The 22,858-nt window shown below is 45.3% G+C and overlaps 1 protein-coding gene across 5 annotated transcripts in view; it reads right to left on the bottom strand.

Moving 5' to 3' along the window:
• TAOK3 (TAO kinase 3) overlaps nt 1-22,858 on the bottom strand; it is a 1,265,547-nt gene that overhangs the window by 699,053 nt on the left and 543,636 nt on the right. For all 5 annotated transcript variants that reach the window (XM_078667094.1, XM_078667097.1, XM_078667098.1 and 2 more), the window contains 2 exons: nt 22,672-22,763; nt 3,060-3,153 (listed from right to left, as the gene is read on the bottom strand). In XM_078667094.1, coding sequence (XP_078523220.1) covers nt 3,060-3,153; nt 22,672-22,763 — 186 coding nt within the window. The remainder of the gene's footprint in view (nt 1-3,059; nt 3,154-22,671; nt 22,764-22,858) is intronic.

Raw genomic sequence — 22,858 nt, 5'->3', positions numbered from 1 at the left:
TATGTGGACGACGTACTTGTCTACTTTAAAAATGCCTCTGCTGAACTGCGGCAGTTGAAGGCTGGCAGAGCTCAATCAATTTAAAGACCTATGCAGTCTCTGGGTCAAAGACAAATTCAGGTTGTTTCTGTTTAGGGGTCCTGAGATGGAGCTGGTCAAACATTGCAGATATTGGCTTTCGCATGTTCGGTGACCACCTTCAACTACCTGAGTGTTCAGGTCCACCATGAAGCACTAGATGTTGCTAGAGGTAATTTGACAAAAACAATATCAGGTATAAAAGAGTACACATCCTTTTCTGAAGCAGACACCCTTAATTGTTGATGGGGGGGGATGACCCAGTCCAACATGGTGATGTTCCCCTTGTTGTTGTACTACTTGGTCAACATCCCAATACAACTGCAGAGACAAACGTTTAAGGCACTAAATTCAAACTCTAATTTGGTGCATTTGGTGATTTCTTTTTAAAGAAATTGTTTAAGGATACTTCTACTCCCAGCCACCATAATAAACCAATTCATGCTGCAAGGTACTGTCAAAGAATAGTGCCACACCCAGACCCACGCTAGGGTGGCATACGTTACAGATCTTCTCGTTTGGTGCTGGCCCAGGTTGAGGGAGGCATTTGTCAGAGCGGACAAGGTAAACTGGTATGAAGGAGTTCCACACATAGGCACAGTTTTTGACATTAACCAACTTCTCACCTTTCTGGAGCGCAATTACTCCAAACACAGAGGACAGTTTCTAGCATATGAAATTATAGTTAGGAGAATTAGGCTCACTTGGTAGAGGGACCAGAATTACGGCGCATACACTCTGCTAACACCAGGAAACACTGGTATGGACTGTGGAGCAGCTAACCTTCCTCAGTTTCATATTTGATGATCAGAGCTTATGAAGAGGGCTGAGGCCGAGAGGGCAGTTCTCCACATCTCAAGAGTCTGGGAAGGGTTAAGTCCATTACTGATGTACTAAGACTTGCACCCAAAATAAGGTGACTGACTACCTGAGGCTGCTGATCTAGCCCCCCCACACACACACACATTCTCACTACACTAGACACATTCAGGCATTCACACAAGATGCAAAACCAAAGACGATGATGGACGGAGTGCTGAACATTGCAAGTACTCACCCCAGTCAACTGACCTGGGTTTAATCCATCAATCAGTCTGACCCTGTGCCTCATGGGAACAGTCCAGCCCGAACTGCCAAGCCATGTCTTCCCTGGACCGAAAACAAGCATCCTGGGACCGGTTTCTGGCTAATCAACCGTCCATCATCCCCTTTGGTTTTGCTTTGTTCACCCTAAGTTGGCAGGCTATGCCCAGACGTGGGTCCCCTGCTCACTTTGCCACTGGATTCAAGCTAGCCTGGTTGATGACGGCTGATTAGCCAGAAACTGGTCCCAGGATGCTTGTTTCCAATCCAGGGAAGACATGGCTGGCATTACGGGCTGGACTGTTCCCATGAGGCACAGAGTCAGACTGATTTGCATATGGCCATGTCTGAACTGTGGTGGCGGAGTGAGCTAAAGAAGGATGAAGGATTAAACCCTGATCAGTTGACTGGGGGTGAATGCTTGCAATGTTCAACACTCAGTCCGCATCATCCCCTTTGGTTTTGCCATTTACTCAAGATGCACATGGCCATATTTAGCTGCAATTAAGGAAGGTGAAACTGCAGTCCTTGATAAACAGACCCCTTCTTCGGATCCGAAGCAAAAGGACATTATGTGCAATAAGGGCACTGCCTAAGTATCTTGCCTTGCACTACTCAAACTCGCATATGTTTGATCAGGTGTTGTTTTAAGTATACTGTGACCTCAGCAATGGAGGACAATTGCTGCAATGACGTAATGTTCACGCATTTGTGCATTGTGTTTGCTTTGTGAAAAGCAATGAAAGTACTACTTTAAAAGCAATTGCAGATCTCGAGCGTGGGACTCGATGCAGTAGAACCCTGGGCACGGCAAGTTCTTTTCTGAAACAATATAGTGAAAACAGGCTGTACTTGCAAAGTGTCATACTGAAAGATTTTTTCAGAACAAGTACAGCCCCCCCATGAAAAGGTAATTATTTACTCTCATAAATCAATTCGAATTTTTTAAGTGGTGGGAAAACCAGGAAGACATGGATGTGAGATAATACTAGTATTTGAACCTTTCTTTGACAGCTGAAGTTTCCTACATGTCCCGTCAAGGTAAGCCTGTCCCATCCCTAGTTTGACACTGTGTTTGATTATTTCATTAGGAGATCAGTCTCCTGCTATGCTTTGACACTATTTAAAAGACTCAGCTGGGAAAATTGAAAGAGGCGCTAGCCAGATTAATTACTACGGTGCCATGCATACTTTAGCTATAAAGAAGAGGTTGGATTAATCGGCACAGACTCCCTAGGGCCACTCAAGTCTATGCAGCTGAAGGGCATTTCCAGTCAAATATGGACACCACCATGCAAGTCTTGAAAGCATTCAAGCTCACTGCTGAAAGAGGAGTGGTTTGCTCACGTATAGACAGGGGCTATCACGTTCACCTGGCAAATCTTTTGGTTGCCATCTGGAACGGCTGACCAGGAGTCTAGTAAACTATTTGACCTTTGGTAATCATAGGCTTCGTAACATCTGTACCCTAATCAAACACCTAGCCTGCCAAGTGCTTGTGCAATCGTTATCACTTCCCCAGAGTGAAGGCGGCCGACAGTGAGCATATCTGCCCATTCCAAGGACGACTTTATTCAGCATTGAGGGTCGGTATCTAAAAAGGCAAACTCACTCATGCCACTCTATGGAGGCTTTCAGTTGTGGAGCGAAGATCGCTTGCGCCACCCTACAACCAAACAGCTGCCGAACTATGTTCAAAGCCTTTACAGCCCCTACAATTCTGTGCTGAGGCATGAAATGTTGAAATGTGAACATCCAATGTCTTGCCACGAATGGAAAACTCTAAAGCAGATACATCAACTACTTGCAGAAGCAATTTGTGTGTGTTGCAGTTAACCGTGCATAAAAGACCAGCTCATAAAAGAAGCAGTGAATAGTCGTCCTAGATGTTAACTTACCAATCGTTTGACTGTAGTGTAGGGGACTCGTTCTGTGCTATGTGATATAAGGCACTCATTGCATTCATGTTGAAAAGAGGAGGCTTGCGCTCCGCTGGAAGGAGAGGAAGGGAGAGTTGTTAGTCCATCTTATTAGATAAACAAGCGAGGGGAGCGGAGGGTAGGGGCAGAGAGGAGAACGGAAGGGTGAGGAGGAGGGAGGGGTCGGGAAAGGAGAGAGAGGCACGAGGCACAGGCAGGAGAAGACATAATATGCTGAACCAATCACTCTGCTCTGTTGTCATGACACTTAAGCCAATTATTTTAATCTCGTAGGTCACCATAGGGCAGAGTTCCAGTGAAAGCCAAGGGAGACGGGACTGGAAGCCCGACCAGGAAACAATATGAAATATAACTACGAATAAAGTGCCCTACGCCTCACCCACCTGCATCAGGAGGAACTCGAGCTTATAAAACAGAACATGTGCTATTAGTTTGTTCGCCTGGTTGCGACGATAACATACAGGTATGAAATGCTTTCTAAACGCTGATGAAAAGCATAAAAGCAGCTATTTTTTGGCGCGGAGGAGCTTTCATCCGTAGGCCCCTGGTAAAAGCAAAAGTATTGCTCATCAGGCCCATTTACACTGAGAGGAAGCAAAGTCTCGCGTTCAAGGCGGTGCTGGTGATTTCCCGCCCGCCCCGGCTTTCATAGCACGGAGATGACATGCGAAGTCTGGGAGCACACTGGTCAGGGTATGGCCGAAGCCTCGAGTGAATGTACAAGAGCCAGAGCACACTACTGCACCATCATGTATGACACTGCTTGTACTCGACACCATCTGCTGACTGTCTTGTATTCCAGTCATGCTGCCGGCCTCTGCAATGGTCCATCTTCTGCTCTAGCCCCAGCCCTGCTGCATGCCTCCACTCTAAGGCATATCCCTCAGACACCATCGCTTCAGCCATAATCCTACTACTGGACACAGGTGGACTTGCGGTCTCCTAGTCATCTACAACATACCTCTGCTGGCATAAACACTAGCGCATGCATTTATGTCACTCACATTCTTCTGCGTGCAGCCACTGTCCTGCTACCTACACCCAACTGGCCATGTTCACCTGTAGTCCCTTTGCTTATTCTGCTATCAACACAGACTGTTATCAACTGTTGGAGAAGAGAGTGCAAGGCAAGCGCTCATCACAGCACTACTGTTTGCCTCTTTCCCTCTGAAAAGAAAATGAGTGGTACTTGCAGTGAGTTATTAGCATAGTATCACCACAGGGACAACAGAATAATAAAGTAAGACATTCAATAGGTGTTGACTTGTGGTACCTATGTGCGCTACGTGGTTTGAGCACATACTACCTGGTAAAATCCCTCCAAGAGAGAAAGCTGGACGCCACGTTTCATACTTGCTGGTTCAGTCTCAGTTAAGTTGAGGACACTACTGGTATGGCGGAGTTGAGTGAATGCACCAGGAGGAAATATTCTAAAAATAATCTAACTTTACAGCCACAAAAAAAGGTCACCCATAACACGTTCATGAGCACGAGCAAATGCATTAAGCGAAGGAGATTTACATAAGTCCAAAAGGGCTCACTTCAATATTCCCAATGGGTGTATGAAGGTGTTGTAGAGTACTTTAAGCATGTGTGGTGATGACTGGTAGAACCGGAATCATGCAGTAGTTTTGCCTGGTTGCACTGGTACGCTAGCTGGAGTAATGGAGAAGGAAGTCAGTTCTGGGTGTGGTGACTCGTGCAAACTGTTCTGAATTCAATACGGTATTTTGAGTGGTGGTGTATACAAGCAAATTATTTAAAAAACTGGGACAAATGAGGTTGTTGAAGTTTTTTTCTAATGTGAAATTTCGGGTGAATATCTATTTGTACAAATTAATAATTTTAGTAGCGTATTTAGTCGTACCTGATGAATTAATAATAATGTACTTCAAACAAAAGATTATTTGGTTTAGAAGCGTGATTAATACTGAAATTTAGTTATGTCAAATTTACGAGTGAGACACCATTTATTTTAAAATGGGGGCAGTTTCTATTTTAGGTCATTTTGCTCCGGTCTTTTTCCCCCTCTCAATCAGTCACACGTTGAAAATCAGCTCTCCCCACAGTTTCTGCAAAGCATAGAAATGTTGTGACGCAAAAGGGGATATCTGAATAGAAAGCATGTATTGTGAATGAAGCTTTCCATCATGTACGTAATGTATCATTTTGAAGGACTTGCACTAGCAGTTCTGATGAAGATTTGCAAAAGAACACCATTCTGAGCTATTGTTTAAGAAATGTTTCATATTAAGTTGTACATGTCCCGAGTGTAGTTACTGAGAAAGCAAGCAGATATCTTAGCTTAACCCCTTAAGCGCAGTGTAGAATTCGCCGCAGTGCGGACGTTTCCGTGCGCGGGCGGGGCCGCGTAAGCCAACGGACGTGCGCTGCACTACAGAGGTAGTGCTTGAGACGGCCGCTGGCCGACGCACGCAACGAACGGGCTAAGGAATGAGGTAGTGTTAAGAAAATTATTATTTACATAGTTGTTTTTAATATGTCAATATAACCTAACCACGATAATGACATCCTGAATTTGTAGTTTTATTAATTATTAGGTATAAAGTGTGTATAAAACCCTTGGTTTTGGGGGATCTGGGAAGACTTTCCATTTTCCTTTCGAAACAATGTCATATTATTTTAAGATTTTCTCTGTTCCCTAAAATGCAATCGGTACACTTCATGAGTATGACAATTTGAATCTCTTTAGATATGTTTACCTAAGCAGGAATTTTGTTATTCTGTATTTTCTGAAATTCAGCCTTCATGCCAGATTCACGTATTTCTTTGTATCATTCCTTTGAATCATTTTGTAATAAATTAACTTTTCCCTATTTTGATGTAGTACCGAGTTATTTATAAATCTAAGTTTCATGTTGACTTAAACTCTGCTAAATGAAGGATCCATGAACGGGGAGTGTAGACTCTTTCTACTCAATCAACGAGATAACCAGAGCCGATTTCCTAAGGTAAAAATTGGGGTATATGAAATATTGGGGTTCAGTTGAATTTTGGTGTTCTGCTCCCACAAATTTTGGCAGCAGAGGACGGTTAGCGTAGAGCACCTCCTCTTCCTAGGCTCCCGAAAGACTTTTGTAATTTTGATACCTTAATGTTGACATCGTAGGAGAATAGGTTTTTTGGACATTTGCCAACTTTCCAATGTTGGATCCTCCGGAGAAGTGACTTGTTGTATTAGCTGTGTGCTCCTGAAAGTGTAGGTATGAATAGGGAGAAAGCAAATTTGTGAGTGAGTTGTGAAGTATGAGCTTGAGAGGATGGATTTCTGTTTCTGTGTTGAGTTGCTTGGGTATGTGATGATGTTGGATTGATTAAGGTTTTGTTGATGTTTTTATATTCGTAACTCAAAACACACAAAAGGGGCCGGGGGAGATTTAAAGACTGGCAGGAGTTGACTTCCCCAAATCCTTATATTAATCAGAAAATAACCACGTGGGTCTAATAGAGAGAGAAAGAAAGAATAAGGGCAAGGAGAATTGGTGTACCTAAATCATGTGGAGCACTCCCTTATAAGATTGAATTCCCTCACAAACCAGAGGTGGCATGCTTCATCATAGGGAACCTCCACACACGGTGATGCCTAGTCACGGTGTGGGCTCCCACCCTCTCACTAGAGGGAGGCACTCAGGGATGATAAATACCTTTCTAATGAGCATAAAGTGGTGAGGGAACAGCATGGCGTGAGTGAAGGATGTGTGACCTAAAACTGGCTACAAGGTACGCTAAAGTAGGGATCCACTGGTAGCCCTTGGACTCGGCGTTGCATTATTGCCCACTAGCAGTTATGGCTGGGGAGAATATGCCCAGAGTCTCATGCCAGGGCCTGAGTTGAAATTATTAAGAGGCAGCGGTACCGTACACGGTGAGTCATATAAATAGCCACAATGTTAAAATCAAGATTGGGTCTATTCATGTCTGAATGGTCGGTCTTAGAAATTTATTAACACACAATTAGATCAAGACAAGACAAACAAATAGTGAGCAGGATGTGACAGGGTATTGGGAAATCAGACGATTTCCTTACCGCAGGAAGGTGACTTAAAAGTGACTAAGTGAGAATACAAATTAACAGTAGTCACAATCACAAAAGCATCTTGTACTCCACATAATTCTTAATTTGCAGTTTAGAGTTTAAGATTTAGGTGTCAACGACGTTCCGATCCCCAACAAGGTTACGGGATCATCATCAGGACTAAGCAATAAAGTAAATGCCTGGGAAGTTGCTGTGAGGCAATCCGGAACAGTCGGTTCTAAGTACTAGCACGAAGGGGTAGGACCACGGGATGGCAGTAGTACGGTAGAGATGGATGACTGGGCGGTCGAAAGGTGAGATGGCCCGGGGCTAATGATTGCCAGAAGGTGATCTCCCGGTGTGGAGGGACAGCGCGCGGACCCGAAGGGGTTCGCACCATTGGTGTCCGGACTCGGTATATTAAGGTATACGATCCAGAGCCTTTGATTAGGCTGGAGCGGTCGGAGACGGCAAGGTGCCAGATAGCGACCCGCACAAGCTTGACCCGACTTTACCAGAACTCGCCATCGAGCACAGTAACCTATGGATTGCTATCCTGCACGTTGCCTGATGCCCTTCCCCTTGTTCTGATGAACATGAGAAGTACTCCTGACAGAAAGACAGACTTGTCTCCCTATGAAGGGATAATGGGCAGCGCAATGAGACTTGTGAATGTACCCTCTGCTACAATAGTTTCAATGACGGATTATTCTGGATTATTGCGAAGGTTTGCCTACGAGGTGAAATATATATATATTATATATATATATATATATATTTTTATTTATTTTTTGGTTGGAGTTTTATATAGCGCGAACTAGACCCGAAGATATCAGAGCGCTTTACATGAGCACCAGTTACGTTACAGACACATTTATTTTTAATTAGCCATGGGGAGTTAAGTGATTTGCCCAAAATCACAGAATGTTGAGCGTCCCTCAGGAGACTCGAACCCAGTTCCCCAGCACCGAGGTCGACCGCCCTAGCCGTTAGGCCACATTCTCTCAGACATTCTCATCAGGTGAACGTGATAGCACCCTGCAATGGATTGAATGCGGGAGACTGGATGGTGATCCGAAAGTATGTTCACAAGGGCTGTGTTGATGAACGTTGGAGAGGGCCCTTCCACATAATTTTAACAAATAGGGCTGTCAAGTGTGCTAGAGGGCCTCAGTGGATCTACACTGCTCACACAAAGAGAGTGATAGTAGCTGAAGCAGTTAAGGAGGTGAATGATCAAAATACAGAGTCTGCTGATCAAGCTCAAAGCCAAATCCAAGTTTGTAGTATAAATCCAGGGGGGGGTGCAGGGTGTAAGAATTTTGTGAAACTAGTGAAGATACAGTGCAAAACCAAAGAAAAGTTCCAAAGTGAGAAAGAGTTTAAATAAAGAACCTGAGATTCCTGAAGTCCAGGTACAGTGTGATCAGAGTGAAGAACTGCTACAATGCAAACTAGCAAAACATGAGTGGCAGCAAGAAGTCTCTGATCAAAGCAGTAACACGTTTCAATTGAAAATAAAAGTGAAAAAGAACCATCTTGGAAGGAGAATTCACAGTGGAAAAGCAGACTGAGAAGAATTTGATTCAAAAGCAAGTTCAGACAGAGATCAAAAGACTTGATTAAAATTTGAAGACTTTGAGAGACAGTTAAATACAGAAACAAGTACAAGTGAATCCTCGGCTGATAAAAGATGAACCAGAAGTAGAGATCCAAGTTGAAAATACGCCTTGCTATAGTGGGTGTATCTAGCCACAGTATCAGAAGAAAGAAGATTCAGATGAAATGGAGGTGGACTATTTTCAAATGTACAAGTGCCAGAATGACTTTGAAAGTGGTCCAGATTTAGAGACTGACGCACAATAAGAATCACTCTGAGTAGAGAAATAGAGACTTTGAATTGTTTACATTTTTGATAAGAAGCATAAAAAGAAACAGAGACTTTGCCAAAGAACAGAGAGAATTGAAATAACACTTCAAGTCGAGTTGCTCTATAAAGGAGTTGTTATGAAATCTGTTATGAACCTTACAAGATGTAATTTTTACAAAACTTTAAAAGCTAATACAATATTTTTCTTTTTTGTTGTTGTTTATTATTGCTTTAATGAAATAAGAAGATAAGAAGAAAAGAAGAGAGGGATTTCCTGCACCTTCAGAGCACTTGCTATAACATCCAAAATAAGGATACTGAAATTCCTACCCAGATTCCACCAGAATGCACCCCTATACCATTGTTCTGAAAAATGTCCCCAAACTTATGAGCTTCTACCCTGAAGCCCACACTTCCTTATTAAATAAAGTGGTCCATTGGTTCAGGAACACTCTGGTGGGACCTGTAATCTGTTTGCAGAGATACTATCTGTGAAAAGTGTTTCCTAGGTCGGCCCTCAAGTTAAGACTACAACAGGGGATTGCAAAGTAATCAATTTTAAAAATCCATCGTTCACTCGAGCGATGTTACATTGCCTTCACCCTTTAATTAATTTGCCTGGGAATATTAAAGCACATCCCCTGGGGTACTTTTACAGCTCTACAAGTTGTTGTATAAGGCTGTGGAGCTTATAGGCTCCTACCTTTGAACAGGGAACATGAATTCATTGTGCAAACTGGAGGTTTCCAATAGATACGAAGCCCTTCATCTCTGGACAAGAATGATTGACTATCACGTACTACCAGGTACATTTCTAATGACCCTGCGGACGCCTCCCCTTTCCTCCCCCCCAATGTGGTTGACTTTGCTGTTGGCACTGGGGTCCCTGTTGCCCTTTCAAACCTGTGGACTACATTGCACAACCCTGACTGGTTGCATTTAGTTAATTAGTATGATATAGCCTGCTGCCAGGAGACTTGGGAAAGCAAACTTTGTTGTATAAATGGGCATATTATATTTTGTAGCCCTGCTGTTCCGTCACAAGCAGACAGGCAGGGCTAAGGGTGGCCTATCAATATTTGTTTATCAAACTTACCTGTATTAATGCTCAGGAACAAGTCTTCCCCATTACCAAATAATACTGCTAAAGTCTCAAAAATGGTTTGACCTTGTGAGGATACATTTCTATCGTAACATTTTTTACTCTTCTGTGACAAAGGATATTGATGAATTGTAGGAACATTTGCTGAAAATAGGGAGTACACAGGAAAAGCAAACTTTGATCATGTGGACGGGGGATTTTAACATTTCTACCTATGATCCCAAATAATTACTACATGTGAGCTATAGGATGATTTAGATGCACCACTTACTCACTTCAGACACACCCCATATGGGTACGTCCTGAATAGAATTGGTTTATCAAACAATTGGTTTTTGCACAGGATTTTAACCCTTCCCTCGCCAAATTAATTTCAAGTTTTTTTTTAAAGTATGTTTATTGATTTTCAACAAGTAGATAAACATTAGTCAAGCATATCTGACATCGCATTGTGATCTTTGCCAAAACATGCAAGAAAAAAAGTAAAAGGAAACAAGCCCCCCACCTCATCCCTTCCCACTTGACCCAAGACTGGTACCAATAAACATCCATAGTGGCCCATACATACATTGGGCTGAGCATCAACACAAGTTTATCAGTGAGTCTAAGGACCTGGAAACAAACATGTCGCTAACTTAGAACAGAGCCATCGTCAAATTCACTATAGCACTTTTACGATCTCATCATGGAGCAGCTTTAAGGTTAATGAAGGAGTCCGAGTAGACAATGACCCTAAGCCCATATACAATTGATCATTCCAAATCCGGACAAGTGAGCAGATATGCTGACAGTGGTGCCCAGAAGTCTTTTGGACGGGAGGCCTCAGGCAATTCTTCCTCATACGTTTGTAGTTGAGCCTTACAATACAGTGGCTCCTGGAGCCATTTTTTCATAGTAGGTGTCACTTTCGCCCCCCAACATTTTGCAACAGCTCTCTTTGCGAATAGGGTAGAAATAGCAATTAGTCGCCTATTACAAGGCTTGAAACATTGAACATACCCCAGTAAGCAGATTTCAGGGGAGCAATGTACCGGCTCCTGTGTGATTTCCGTTAGCATGTGTCACTTCCTCCCAGAATGCAAGCACATATCTGCATTGCCACGCCACATGCACAAAGTCAGCATCCCCTCCTCCACACCGCACACAATTAGCATTCTCCCGTAGACCATACTTAAAAAGCTGCATCGGGATATAATATATTTGGTGCAGGAACTTGAAATGTATAATTCTCAAGTTGCAGTTAGCCGTCAGACAGCAAGTGAGCTTACAACATGCTATCCACATATCCTGGGTGAAAGCGTCTCCTAACACTGCCTGCCATTTTACAAATGAGGGGTGCTGACACTGCTCACGCTTGCGTAGCGATACATTATAGAATTTTGTAATTAGCCCAGGGCCGGACTGGGAACCGAAACCGGCCCTGGCAAAGTGCTCGGCCGGCCCCCCGGGGGGTTGAGGGGTGCGACCGCGCTCTTTGCTAGGGCCGGTTTTCGGACGATTTTGTTACAGTGCCGTTTTTGCAGCTATGCTGCAAAAAACGACCCTGTAACAAAACCGGCCCCCTGGGGCCCAAAACCGGCCCCCACCCTCGCGGCCGACCGGGGGATTGCCCGGTGCCTGCAACGGCCAGTGCGGGCCTGAATTAGCCCCTGACGATCTGCACTCGCTAGCATCGTCTGCAATGCGCAAAGAGCGGTGGGCTCTGTTCGGAAGTCAAGATACGCATTTCTAATTGCCTGCCGAACCCACACAAACATAAATCCTAAAATGAAACCGGTCTGTCCCTTTTTGCATCTCCTGCAGAGTTTTAAAGTGACCATTCTCGTAGAGATCTCCGAGCCGCTGGACTCCCACCGTAGCTAATTCACAAAGGGCACGCTGTTCACGCGCAGCTGAGCTATCCGGATGATACGCCAGTGGTAGTAGCGGAGCATATAGATATGGGAGTTGAGCTCTATCCGCCAGCTGTCGTCAAGCCCAAGCTGCGCACTGCACGGGATTTAGCTCAGTCCGGGGGCCACCTGTGCCGCCCCAACAGAGTCGCCGCCTGGACCGCCATTGGAAGCACCGCATCCGCCTCTATGGCCACGTGGGGCTGATAACGCTGCGGATAGTGCCAATAATGAGCAAACTGAGCCTGGGGACACAGATAATACAGTCGAAGGTCAGGAGCTTAAAATCCCACCCCATTCAAACGGCTGCACCAGAAGGCCCCACTTACATCTTGACTTCTTCCCGCCCCAGACAAAAGTCGATATTACAGACTGGAGAGTTTTGAAGAATGCCACGTTCAATTTGATAGGGATATTAATGAAGAAATATAATAATTTGGGAAGGAAGGTCATCTTAACGACCGCCAGTCTGTCTGCCAATGCAAGGGGAAGATGTGCCCACCTCTCGGCTTTCTATGTGATACTCGTGATCACCCGCCCATAGTTCTCCGAAATCACCACTTCCGGATCCCTATGGATCCAGACTCCCAGATACTTCACAGGGTCTGAGGTCCAAGTCAGTGGGAATTCTAGCGCAATCTCTTTTGTGTGCACCATAAGAGGGAAGACCATTGATTTTGCCCAATTAATCCCAGAGGCAGAGAAGCGTTCAAACTTGATGTATTACCTAAGTAGCTCGGGCTGATGTACCTCTGGATCGAGCACGTAGAGAGACACTACCAGTGGGCGCTGTCTGAACCGCAACGCAGCTGCGCCATGTAACTGCCTAAGCTTGCAGGCGAGAGGCTCAAGAGCGAGCGAAAAAAGTATGGGTGACAGGGTGCATCCCTGACGGGTGCCACCCCTGATTGGAAGCTGCGACGACACCCACCCATTCACACGCACCCTAGCAACAGGGTCGTCATAGAGCACCCTAATCCATTTTAGGAAGTACCGGGGGAAGCCCATCCGGAGCAGTACCGTAAACAAGTAGGGCCATTGTAAGGAATAGAAGGCTTTCGCCGCATCCAAAAGTACAGCAACAGCCTTGAAGTTTGGGTAAAAATAATGTAAAGTAGAGAAAATAGTGCGGAGATTATGTGTTGTGGAGCGCGCCGTGACAAAACCAGACTGATCGGGTAGGACTAGCAGGGGAACCAGCGGCTGCAACCGAGTTGCGATCATTTTAGCAAGGATTTTTGCATAGATATTTATGATTGAAAGAGAACGGTACGAGTCACAAGTATTAGGGGGTTTGTCAGGTTTCAACAGTGTCACTATTAAGGCCTCCCGAAGGGTCGGGAGCAACTTCCTGGTGTCATATGCCTCCGCAAAGACTGCCAGTAGACATGGGGCCAGTTCGGTAAGCTTTAGAGAATTCGCTAGGCAGTCAGTCCATTTCGGCTGCCTTACATGTCGGAAGCGACATGATAGCCATTTGAACGTCCTCTTCACCAAATGGAAGCACTAGATATTCCCTGTGCGTGTTGGGAGCGCCAGCCCAAGGCTACGTCGTCCAGATATGTGCCAATCTCTTCTTGGGAGAGATCGCGTTTGGCAGCATATAACCGGGTATAGAATTGCACAATTGTTTCGCTAATCTCGGGTGTGGAGTAATGAGGTAACCTGCCGTGATCTAGCATTTCCGCGAAGTGTGCCTGGGTCCTAGGCGCAGCCAATTTCTGCTCCAAAGATCGACTTGGGCGCCCTTCCCATAATAGCGAGCTATCTCACGACGGGCACAGTGAAGCAGTTCTTGATCCACTGTTTCGTCATGTTCAGTGACTAGGGACCGTATGTCTGCCAATGTTATCGGGGATGGATTGATCTCATATTCTCGCTCGAGGGCGGAGATATCGGATGCCAGCTTTTTAATTCGGCGCCGGATATCTCGCAACACTACCGCCTGTGCTCCAATGCCCACCCCTCTAATAGTCACTTAAAGGCCACCCAGAGTGCCCCCTCGCGGTCAACAGTGCCCTCATTCTCACGAAAATAGTTGTTGATCGCCTCCGTAACAGTGTTTGAAAACCGGATCAGCCAGTTCCGTGGGCTGCAAACGCCATGAGAAAGGCGGCTGCTCGTACGGGGGAACCTGCAGATCTAATGTCACCGGTGAGTGGTCCGACAATGTGCGCGCTTCGTGCCTCACCCCTGTCACCCACGTGCAGGCAGTCGCCGAAAGAAGCCAAAAGTCCAATCTAGACCAGGACCCATGCACTGTGGATATGAACGGGCTTTCCCTTCTGTTAGGATATCAACACCTCCATACATCGTATATATTCCCTGCATCACAGATTCCCCGCAACGCCACAGCAGCCAGCTTAAGACGAGGCTCACCACTACCTAGTCTATCCAACCTTGAATCCAGGCACACATTGAAGTCGCCGCCCCAAATTATCTCTGCAGGAGGAAACTCAGAGATCCTACGCCACACATCAGAGTAGAATGAAGGATCGTCAGTGTTCGGGCCGTAAACATTCACAAGCAACATACTCACGCCGCTCAATCGTCCATGAAGGAGCACCACTCTCCGTTGATCATCCATTTCCTCCCGAAGCGCAGTGAAGGGGACGCCCTTTTTAACTAGCACCAATACCCCCCTAGAGTAAGAGGAATAGGACGACGCTACCAGAGTGCCCGCCCAACGCAAACCCATACCTCCAGCTGAATCCACAGTAAGATGGGACTCTTGCAGCATGGCCACTTGCACTCCCATACGATCTAAATAGGCAAAAACAGATCTGATCTTTTTTGGGAAGTTCAGCCCTCGCACATTCCAGGTGAGAAAACGCACAGTATTATGCATAATCATCAGCGTTCAATAAAACAACCAGGTGTGCTCCACAGCGACGTCATACATTCCAGGCCAACCAGCTATAACTAAACCATTGCAAATACAGGACCAAAGGACCAATCTCATAGTTCGTTTTCCTCTCAGGTTCCCCCCCCCCCTACACCACCCCCAAACCCCCATCCCCCCTCAGCACCCCCCACTTTCCAAAGCCATCCCAACCCTGAACATCCCCACCCCGGCCCAACACACATAGCAACTTGTAGATATGGGGTACACCCATTGGGGGGCGTTGAGAACTACTGTCCGCCTGTCAGATAAGGAGGTGGCTAAGCAAACAGCATGCACAGCAATAGGTTTTGTCTACACAATAGAGGTTGTGGCCCCAGGGGACCTCAAAGTTCTCGAAAGAGACATAGGGTCCGCTGTATGAAGCGTTTTCTCCATACTATGGCCTGAAAACAAAGATCAGTGTTCAACAAAACCAGCACCTTCCCCACACATACAAGAAGAATCCAAGCCAGAACTGGCAGGTTGCGTTGAAATTTACGTCAATCCTCAGTCTCAGAGGTGACTTGAGACTCACGCCGCAGTTTTTTAAATTTTATTGCATGTTCCATAGCCGCTTTAGGGGTGGTGAAAATTTTTGACACATTGTCAGACCCTATCCTCAGGCGGGCTGGGTAGAGCATTGCATAAGGGACTCCTTCCGCTTGCAGAAATTTCTTGACGGCCCCAAACTTTCTACGAGCCGCCTGCACAGCTACAGTGAAGTCCGGGAAAAAACTGAGCGTGTTTCCTTGGTGTTCAATGGTCCACTTCTCCCTTGCCATTCTCAGGATGGAGTCGCAGTCCCTATGATTAAGCACCCTAGCAATTACCGGGCGAGGCGGTGCATTCGGGACCGGCTTTGGCGCTAGGGAGCGGTGGGCGCGCTCAATGACAAACATGGGCGACAGATGGGTGGTCCCAAAAATGTCAGTGATTAGTCGTTCAATGAAGGTCTCCATGTTCCCCACATTTGTGGACTCCGGCAGACCAATAATTTGTATATTGTTCCGCCGGAAGCAGGCCTCCAAATCCTCATTCTTCACTTGGATGAGGAAGAGGACCTTTTCCATATTTAATGCCTTCCCCGCAACATCACTGAGTCCATCTTCAGCGGCGGAGACCCGCTGCTCCACCTCTCCCATCCGGGCATTTTGTTTTTCAAGCTGGGAGGACATAAGGTCCAGACGATGATTCACCGTCGTCATCGCGCCCTCTATGGACTGAAGGCTTTGCTGCATGGCAAGGAGCGTGGCCTCTAGGGTAGACTGCTCCGTCCCAGGTCTATCAGCCTCCCAGTCTGCTTTTTGGGAAGGTTTCGGCGTTTTATACGCGCCTCAAACGGGAGGCGCGTTTGCGATTTTCCGTCCTACCCATGACGTCACCCACAGGAGTGTCCTCACAGTGACAATACACTGTCCTCACTATTTACTGCAGATAGGGCCACCAAGGTCAAACAGTTCGGGGCACAATATCCAGGTCTGTGCGCTTCGCCTAGCAGCCAGGGACTCGCACCGTCCCCACCAAGATGCGGGCAGCCAAATGTTCCCCTCTCGTGCCACTCATATTCCAGGGCAGATGGAAGGGGGCAAGCGACAGGACAGCAAAGCAAGTAAATAGCTGGGTGCTCCTTCGTAGTATACAGTCCCCCGAAAGCACCCTCTGCTGTGGCACACCACTAGGCCCAGAGCTATAAAATACCCAGCCCCAATAGCCTGAGGCCCAAGACCATAGTACAGGCCAAATAGGAATGAGCACCTCGCCCCAAAACGCAGCACTGTCCAAATTACAAATCGAAGGGGCAACACCAGCGCCAGCAGTGGTCCAGGGGAAATGAGGCGCAAGAACCCGACAGCGTCCGCCACCCCGAGGGACCCAGGGCCCAGGAGGCCGCCATTATGGCCGTGTCCAGCCCAGTATGCAGCCTCGCGCACACACCAGCCAGGGAACAGGAACCACAAGTCAGCCGGGCAGTTTCAATAAGTCAAGCAGCAACTCCGGTCTCACAAGTAGGCCGCACGGCCCAGATCACCTCCTCAGGCCCCGGCCTCGCGTTGCTGCGTCTCCTGCGCAGCCCGCAAGCCCCAGCGCACGGCAGCAGAGCCCGGGCACAGAGCGCACCAGCGCCACCCCCGCCTCCACGGACGCAGCCCCAGCACCCGCCGCGCCTCACTTAACGCCACCCGGGCCCCAGACGCCACCGTCCGGAGAGGATCATCCGCTCCACCGCAAGCACCAGGAGTGAGCCGCCCAGTATGCCGTCACATCTAGGGCGAAGGAGCTCACATCACCCGTCGTCGCCTCTCAGGTCAGCTATCAGCAGCGTGTAGCGACGGAGTCTCAAAGCGTCCCAGGCCCCAGCATGCCTCCACCGTCTCACTGCAGGGTCAGCGGGCCACCAGCCTCACAGCTCCACTGGCGCCGCCATTTCGTGCCATTCAGGTTTTTGAGTACTTTTGGTCCGCCGCACTCAGGAATCAGCCTCAGAAGTACCGCAAAGTGTTCAGGGCACCTTCCGCAGCATATACACCCATCTAGGACCACAGATGGCACGGATTTCAGGCGGATACTTTACGGATAGTGGCTTAGCCGGGCAGAGCCTCACTCAGGTGCGGACATCTCGCCGTGCGCCCTCTAGCGCCCCCCCTTAATCTCAACTTTTAATGGTGCTGGTTCTCAAAGTTTATTTGATCACATATTGCTTTCATTGAATTTAGTTTCTATTTTTCTTAATTACAATGTTGTGGTAAGCTGTATTAGTGATCACAACTCCCTTATCCTAGAACTGTTAGTTGATTTTGCTAAAAAAAAAACAGACAGACAGCCTCCTTTCTATTCTTTAAGTGCATATATATCATCTGCATTATCCAAAAGTTAATTCCCTGGTCGGAGAAATCTATTTTGTTCAACCAAACATGCTCTCAAGCTCATGGATACCTAAAGGCAGCAATAGGGAAAGGCTGCGGGATAAATCAAAAGTGATACTAGCTAGAAAAGCTATTAAGGCTGCCATGTTAGCGAGGAAGACAGAGAAAAGGATCAAAGCATGGGAAGCCGTGAAGATTGCAAGTAACACAAAGGATTCTCATGCTTTCTGGAAAGTAGTTAATCACCCTTTTTTCTAGTTATGACAGCTCGCTGACAGACACTGTTATTTTGACTGATGCTTGGGTCGAGTACTTTTCCAAGATTTTCTAGCCTAATAATCTGACCTATGTGCTTCCGTCATCGGAAGAAACTGCATAATATCATAAGGTCGCTGTCTGACTAAGTCAATCAATCGAACTGACATACGTCATTTTAGCCATAGAAAGTAGTCCTTCGGGGAAGGAGTTCAGACAGAATTCCTGTGGACTTATTTAAAGAGAACCCCTCATTCTGGGCCTGCTCAATTATAAATGTTTTAAGAGCAGCTGTTACAGGCCCACTGATCACATCTTGGCATGAGGCAGTAATTGTACCTATAATTAAAACGGAAGACAAAAGCTAGCCGTGCTGTTACAGCGCTATCACGCTGTGGGATAGCACTGTCAAACTCTTGTGCAGGGTAATTTTGTCCAAACTTGAAGACTGGGAACTTGAGATCCAGATACTGCAAGATGTACAGTTAGGGTTCCGCCCTGGCCTGGGCACTGTGGATCAGAGTCTCAATCTATATCTCATTACCCAGAAAAACGTTAGGGCTAACAAGGGATCCAAGCACCTGGCGTTTATGGGCCTTACATGCGCCTTCGATACTGTCCAATGCTCTAAACTTTGGGACATTATGAAAGGTATAAGGATTGACAGAGCCTTAGTTACCTGTTATACTGGCAAACCTCCTCCAAGATACTCCAAGATGCTCCTTTTTTTTTGCTGTATATTAATGGCCTTCTGGAATTTTTGAGATCTACATGTAGAGATTTGCCAAAGATCCGCTCTCGTCCCATGCCAGTACTATTGTACGAGGATGATTCAGTGTAAATAGCCAGAACTTGCAATAGGCTCCAGAGTCTTCTGGATGCCTTTAAGAATGACCTTGGCCTCAAGAAAAATGTCTCCAAATCTTTTATTATGAAATGTGGATGTTGGTTTTCTAAATCTCAGAAATTCAGTCTCTCAGCAATTCAGCCTTTAAGCCGAGGTGTTCAAAGTCCACAATTTTACGTATCTAGGAATTCAGCTTCATGCAGGTCTTAACTGGAGAATTCTGCTAAAAATGAGAGCTCTGCAATTCCAGAGATCATTTGACTCTATCAAAAGGCTAGCGCATAAACCTGTAAAATAACTAGTCCATATATTTAAAAGGAAGTGCCTATCAGTAGGCACATTGGGAGCTGGAGTTTGGGGATACGTCAACGCTTGCTTCATAAAAAAGGGTGAAAATAAATGTATGCGTATGCTCTTAGCTGTTTCGTAATCTTCCCCGCTATTTTCTGCCATGCCGAGCTGGGTCTTGGTTTTGTGGAGGATTACATTAAATTGCAACCTCTTACTTTGGTCATGAATTTGGAGGAAACTATAATCACACTGCACTAGAGCCATAATACTGGACGGTCACACATTAAACAACACAGCAGAAATACTATGGTTGACTTATGTCAAGAAACGATTTAGTAAGTTGGGGGTCCCAGAACGGTTTTCAAACCCAGATAATTCCCTGAATTTAGCCCCAGCTTTGGTAAAAGATTTGTACTTTAAATGGTGTCATAATGTGAGTATGAGGGAACTGCATACCAGGGAATCTGGTAAATCCCAATGGAATGATATTGTGAGCCCTTTTCCGCTGGCTTGTCTCCAACTCATTACTAATAAATGTGACAGATTTCTCCTTAGGAGACTGCACTTTAATTTACATCATTTTCTGTTGGCTTTACTCATCCAAAGTACGTGGTTTGAATCACTTCCCTCATGATGGTAGCTCTACACAAAGCACTATACTATTTATTCTGCTCTACTCCAGTATTACGCAACTCCAAAGTTGGATTTCATGAGGAATCCCTCTCTTTTTTAAAGTAATTAGGGAGTTCAGGGTACGTTACGCAATGATCAGTTTTATAAAATGTTCTCTCTCAATTAGAAAAGGGTACTGACCTGGAAAAAGAATATAGTGTTGCCTTTTTATTGTAACTGTTTTTGTAGAAATTATTTTAGACACTTTACTATTTTACGATTGCTTGTTTTTAAAATGTATTAGATTTGCTGTGCACTTTTATGGTACGTTGTAGCCAAGTAAAGTTTTACTGACTAACAGATAGACAATATGATCTAAAAGAAAGTCTGCAGCCATAGCCAAAAATTGGTAATAAGTTATAAGGTTGTCCTGAGCCTGAGGTGGAAGTGACATGTTTTGTTTTTAGTCCCCACGCTCAGCTTGATGAAGCATTTGTGTGCTTGATGGATGAAAACTGGAAAGCATATAGCAATAAGTGGCTGATCTGAATAGCTGCCAAAACCCAATCTACCTCTAACTTCTAGTGGGAAAGAAAACTTGTTCAGATAAAAGAAATGCAGTACTCTACAAAGCCAGCCTCTTTTCTTTTAAATTGGGAATTAGCAAGAAAACTGCATTCACCCTTTAGGAAAGAGGAACTCCTCTAATGCCTCCAGACAATTCTTTTGATGGCAAACTCAGACAGCTGCAGTGGGATTAGTAAAATAAAGCAGTTATGAGCCATGAGTTGCTGGTGACCTTGGTGCAATAGTGGGTATGGATCAAAAGCCTTCCTCTGTCTGGAGTCTATGCCCCATTGCTAGAGTGGTCAGGGGCAGCAGAAACTACATAGAAGTCAGTGGGACGTCTTAGCCTTAGTGTGTTGAGAAGTAGCTCTGTTTTCACTGCTGAAGTAGGTAAAAGATAAAGAAATTAACCAGTGTGAAGGGGTGAAAGGAGTATATAGCCTTGAAATCCAGGAAAGCATTAGCATGTTAGAAATAGGACTGAGGGCTATTGACCAGATGGAATTCAGCAATATAGCCTTCACTGTGCAGCACTATATATAAGTGAGTGAACTGATTCTTCCTATCACAGAGACTCTAACTTTTTCTGGGCTTTCTGCTCTTAAGACTTTAGTCATGCCTGTGAACAGATTGAAAATCCAGTGGTTGCAGCGATTCAGATGGAAACGGTTGGGAGGGAAGTGCCCAAAGGTACACTGGCTGTGCTTTGGATCTGCCATAAAATTATGAAACTAACCCAAAGAGACCAGCATTCTAGTGAAAAAACTTCCAAGTAAGAAAAAAAAGAGCAGAATATTTGACTGACAAGGTATGGAATCTGCTTCAGACACAGCTAACAAATATTTGACACTTCATAGGAAATCAGAGGAAATCCCCGACACCAGTCAGTGGAAGCATAGAGAAATGTTATTCCAGAAAAGGAAAGGATAATATTTAAGACATGCCTTAATTCACACATACTTAATGAAAGCTGGGCTTCTTTTTACAGCAGACTTCCATCTGCAGGTACTGGCTTGTAACCGGTGAAAACCTACTCGCTTGGCCACGGTTGGTTAACCCTAGCCAAATCAAGTCTTAGAAAAACAGAATGGTAAAGGCCCATGACCTTTAGGCTGTTAGCTTTATGAGTAAGCAGAGCTCTAACCAGTGAGACCCCATAAACACAGCCCTCTTAAGTAACATGTACAGAGTTAATCACCCAATCAAAAGTACGTCTGATGTAACGTCACAAATAGCAACACCAAGGACCTGCCCCACCCTATCCCAATTTTGCTTGGAATCACAAGAAAAATATTGCAACAACTAGCTACTCATTTCATTAAATGGAAACAAAGTATCTACATCCAATAGAACTAAAAGACTTGTGATCATTTGTCGGAACGAGAAGAGAAACACACGCAGTCTATGGCGCACTATGCGTGTGGAATGACACTGGAGAAATATCTACATTGAAGGACTATCTCAAAAGCAGGGAATGTGACACGCTAACCATGCCTTCTTTGTGTTGAGATTTTAACAAAGCTCTGTATTGCTTTTCTATTTTAAATGCTAAACAAAAATTTCCTATTAAAAAATAAAAAGTCCAGAGAATTTAGCCCTACAGCAGGCCCAAAGCGGTCCTCTGATCAAAAGTAGCTTTCTAGTAGCTGCTCTTTGCCCAAACTAAGCATAAAACATGCAGCTTTCTTGGATATGTGTCACTAGATGGTAGGCATATATGGGTCTGTAGCAGGAAAATGATGGTGGCCCTTTGTGCATGGCTTGACAAAGAGGGATTGTGGTTTAGAATCCGTCAGAAGGAGAGAACTAAACAACTAAAATATGAAGAAAATGCATGGTAGGGGTTCACTCGCTAAAGAAAATGCGCAGCACAAAAGACAGTTAGCAACGTTAAGCACCAGAAAGGGAATAGTGAAGTTTTCCCCTTATGGAGCATGACACACAAGTTACGAGCTACAAAAAACTAGTAAGTTGTATTTCTTTGTGAAACATTTTCGGTGCATCCATTAGGTAGCATAGTACCCAAAGGCTGGAACTAATATATATATATTTTTACTACTTGAATGCTCATGAATTGGATGCTTTAAATACAGATAAATGAGTATATCACACAACACAGTCAGTAAAACTTGTGGCCAACAGTACTGGTGAACTGAGCCGCCTAAACCCAGGAGGTAACAAATCCATCTTGTAGGTTTAGGTCTCTGTTCTACTTTTCTGAAACGCTAATAGTGCTACCCATCAGTTGCCAATTCTCTGATGTAGGCCTTAAATAAGAAATCATGTATGGTGCCATTGAAGTGGACATGATTATCCTTTACATGACATTGCCATCATTGTTTTTACTCACCTAACTCAATGCAGGTGATGCCAAGAGACCAGACATCCACCTTTCCCTCGTATTGTCCTTCATCCATAGCCAAGATAACTTCAGGAGCCATCCTATAATCCAAATGACAAAAGAGTAAATTGCAATGTAGGACACAACACAGGGTGTTGGGAATGCACTCCTCCTGGTGCAATATAGGATAAAAACA

The sequence above is a fragment of the Lissotriton helveticus genome, chromosome 11, assembly GCF_964261635.1.
Source record: "Lissotriton helveticus chromosome 11, aLisHel1.1, whole genome shotgun sequence".
NCBI classification, from domain to species: Eukaryota; Metazoa; Chordata; class Amphibia; order Caudata; family Salamandridae; genus Lissotriton; species Lissotriton helveticus.
The sequence above is the reverse complement of the archived record's forward strand: the minus strand, read 5'-3'. Positions and strand labels throughout refer to the sequence as shown.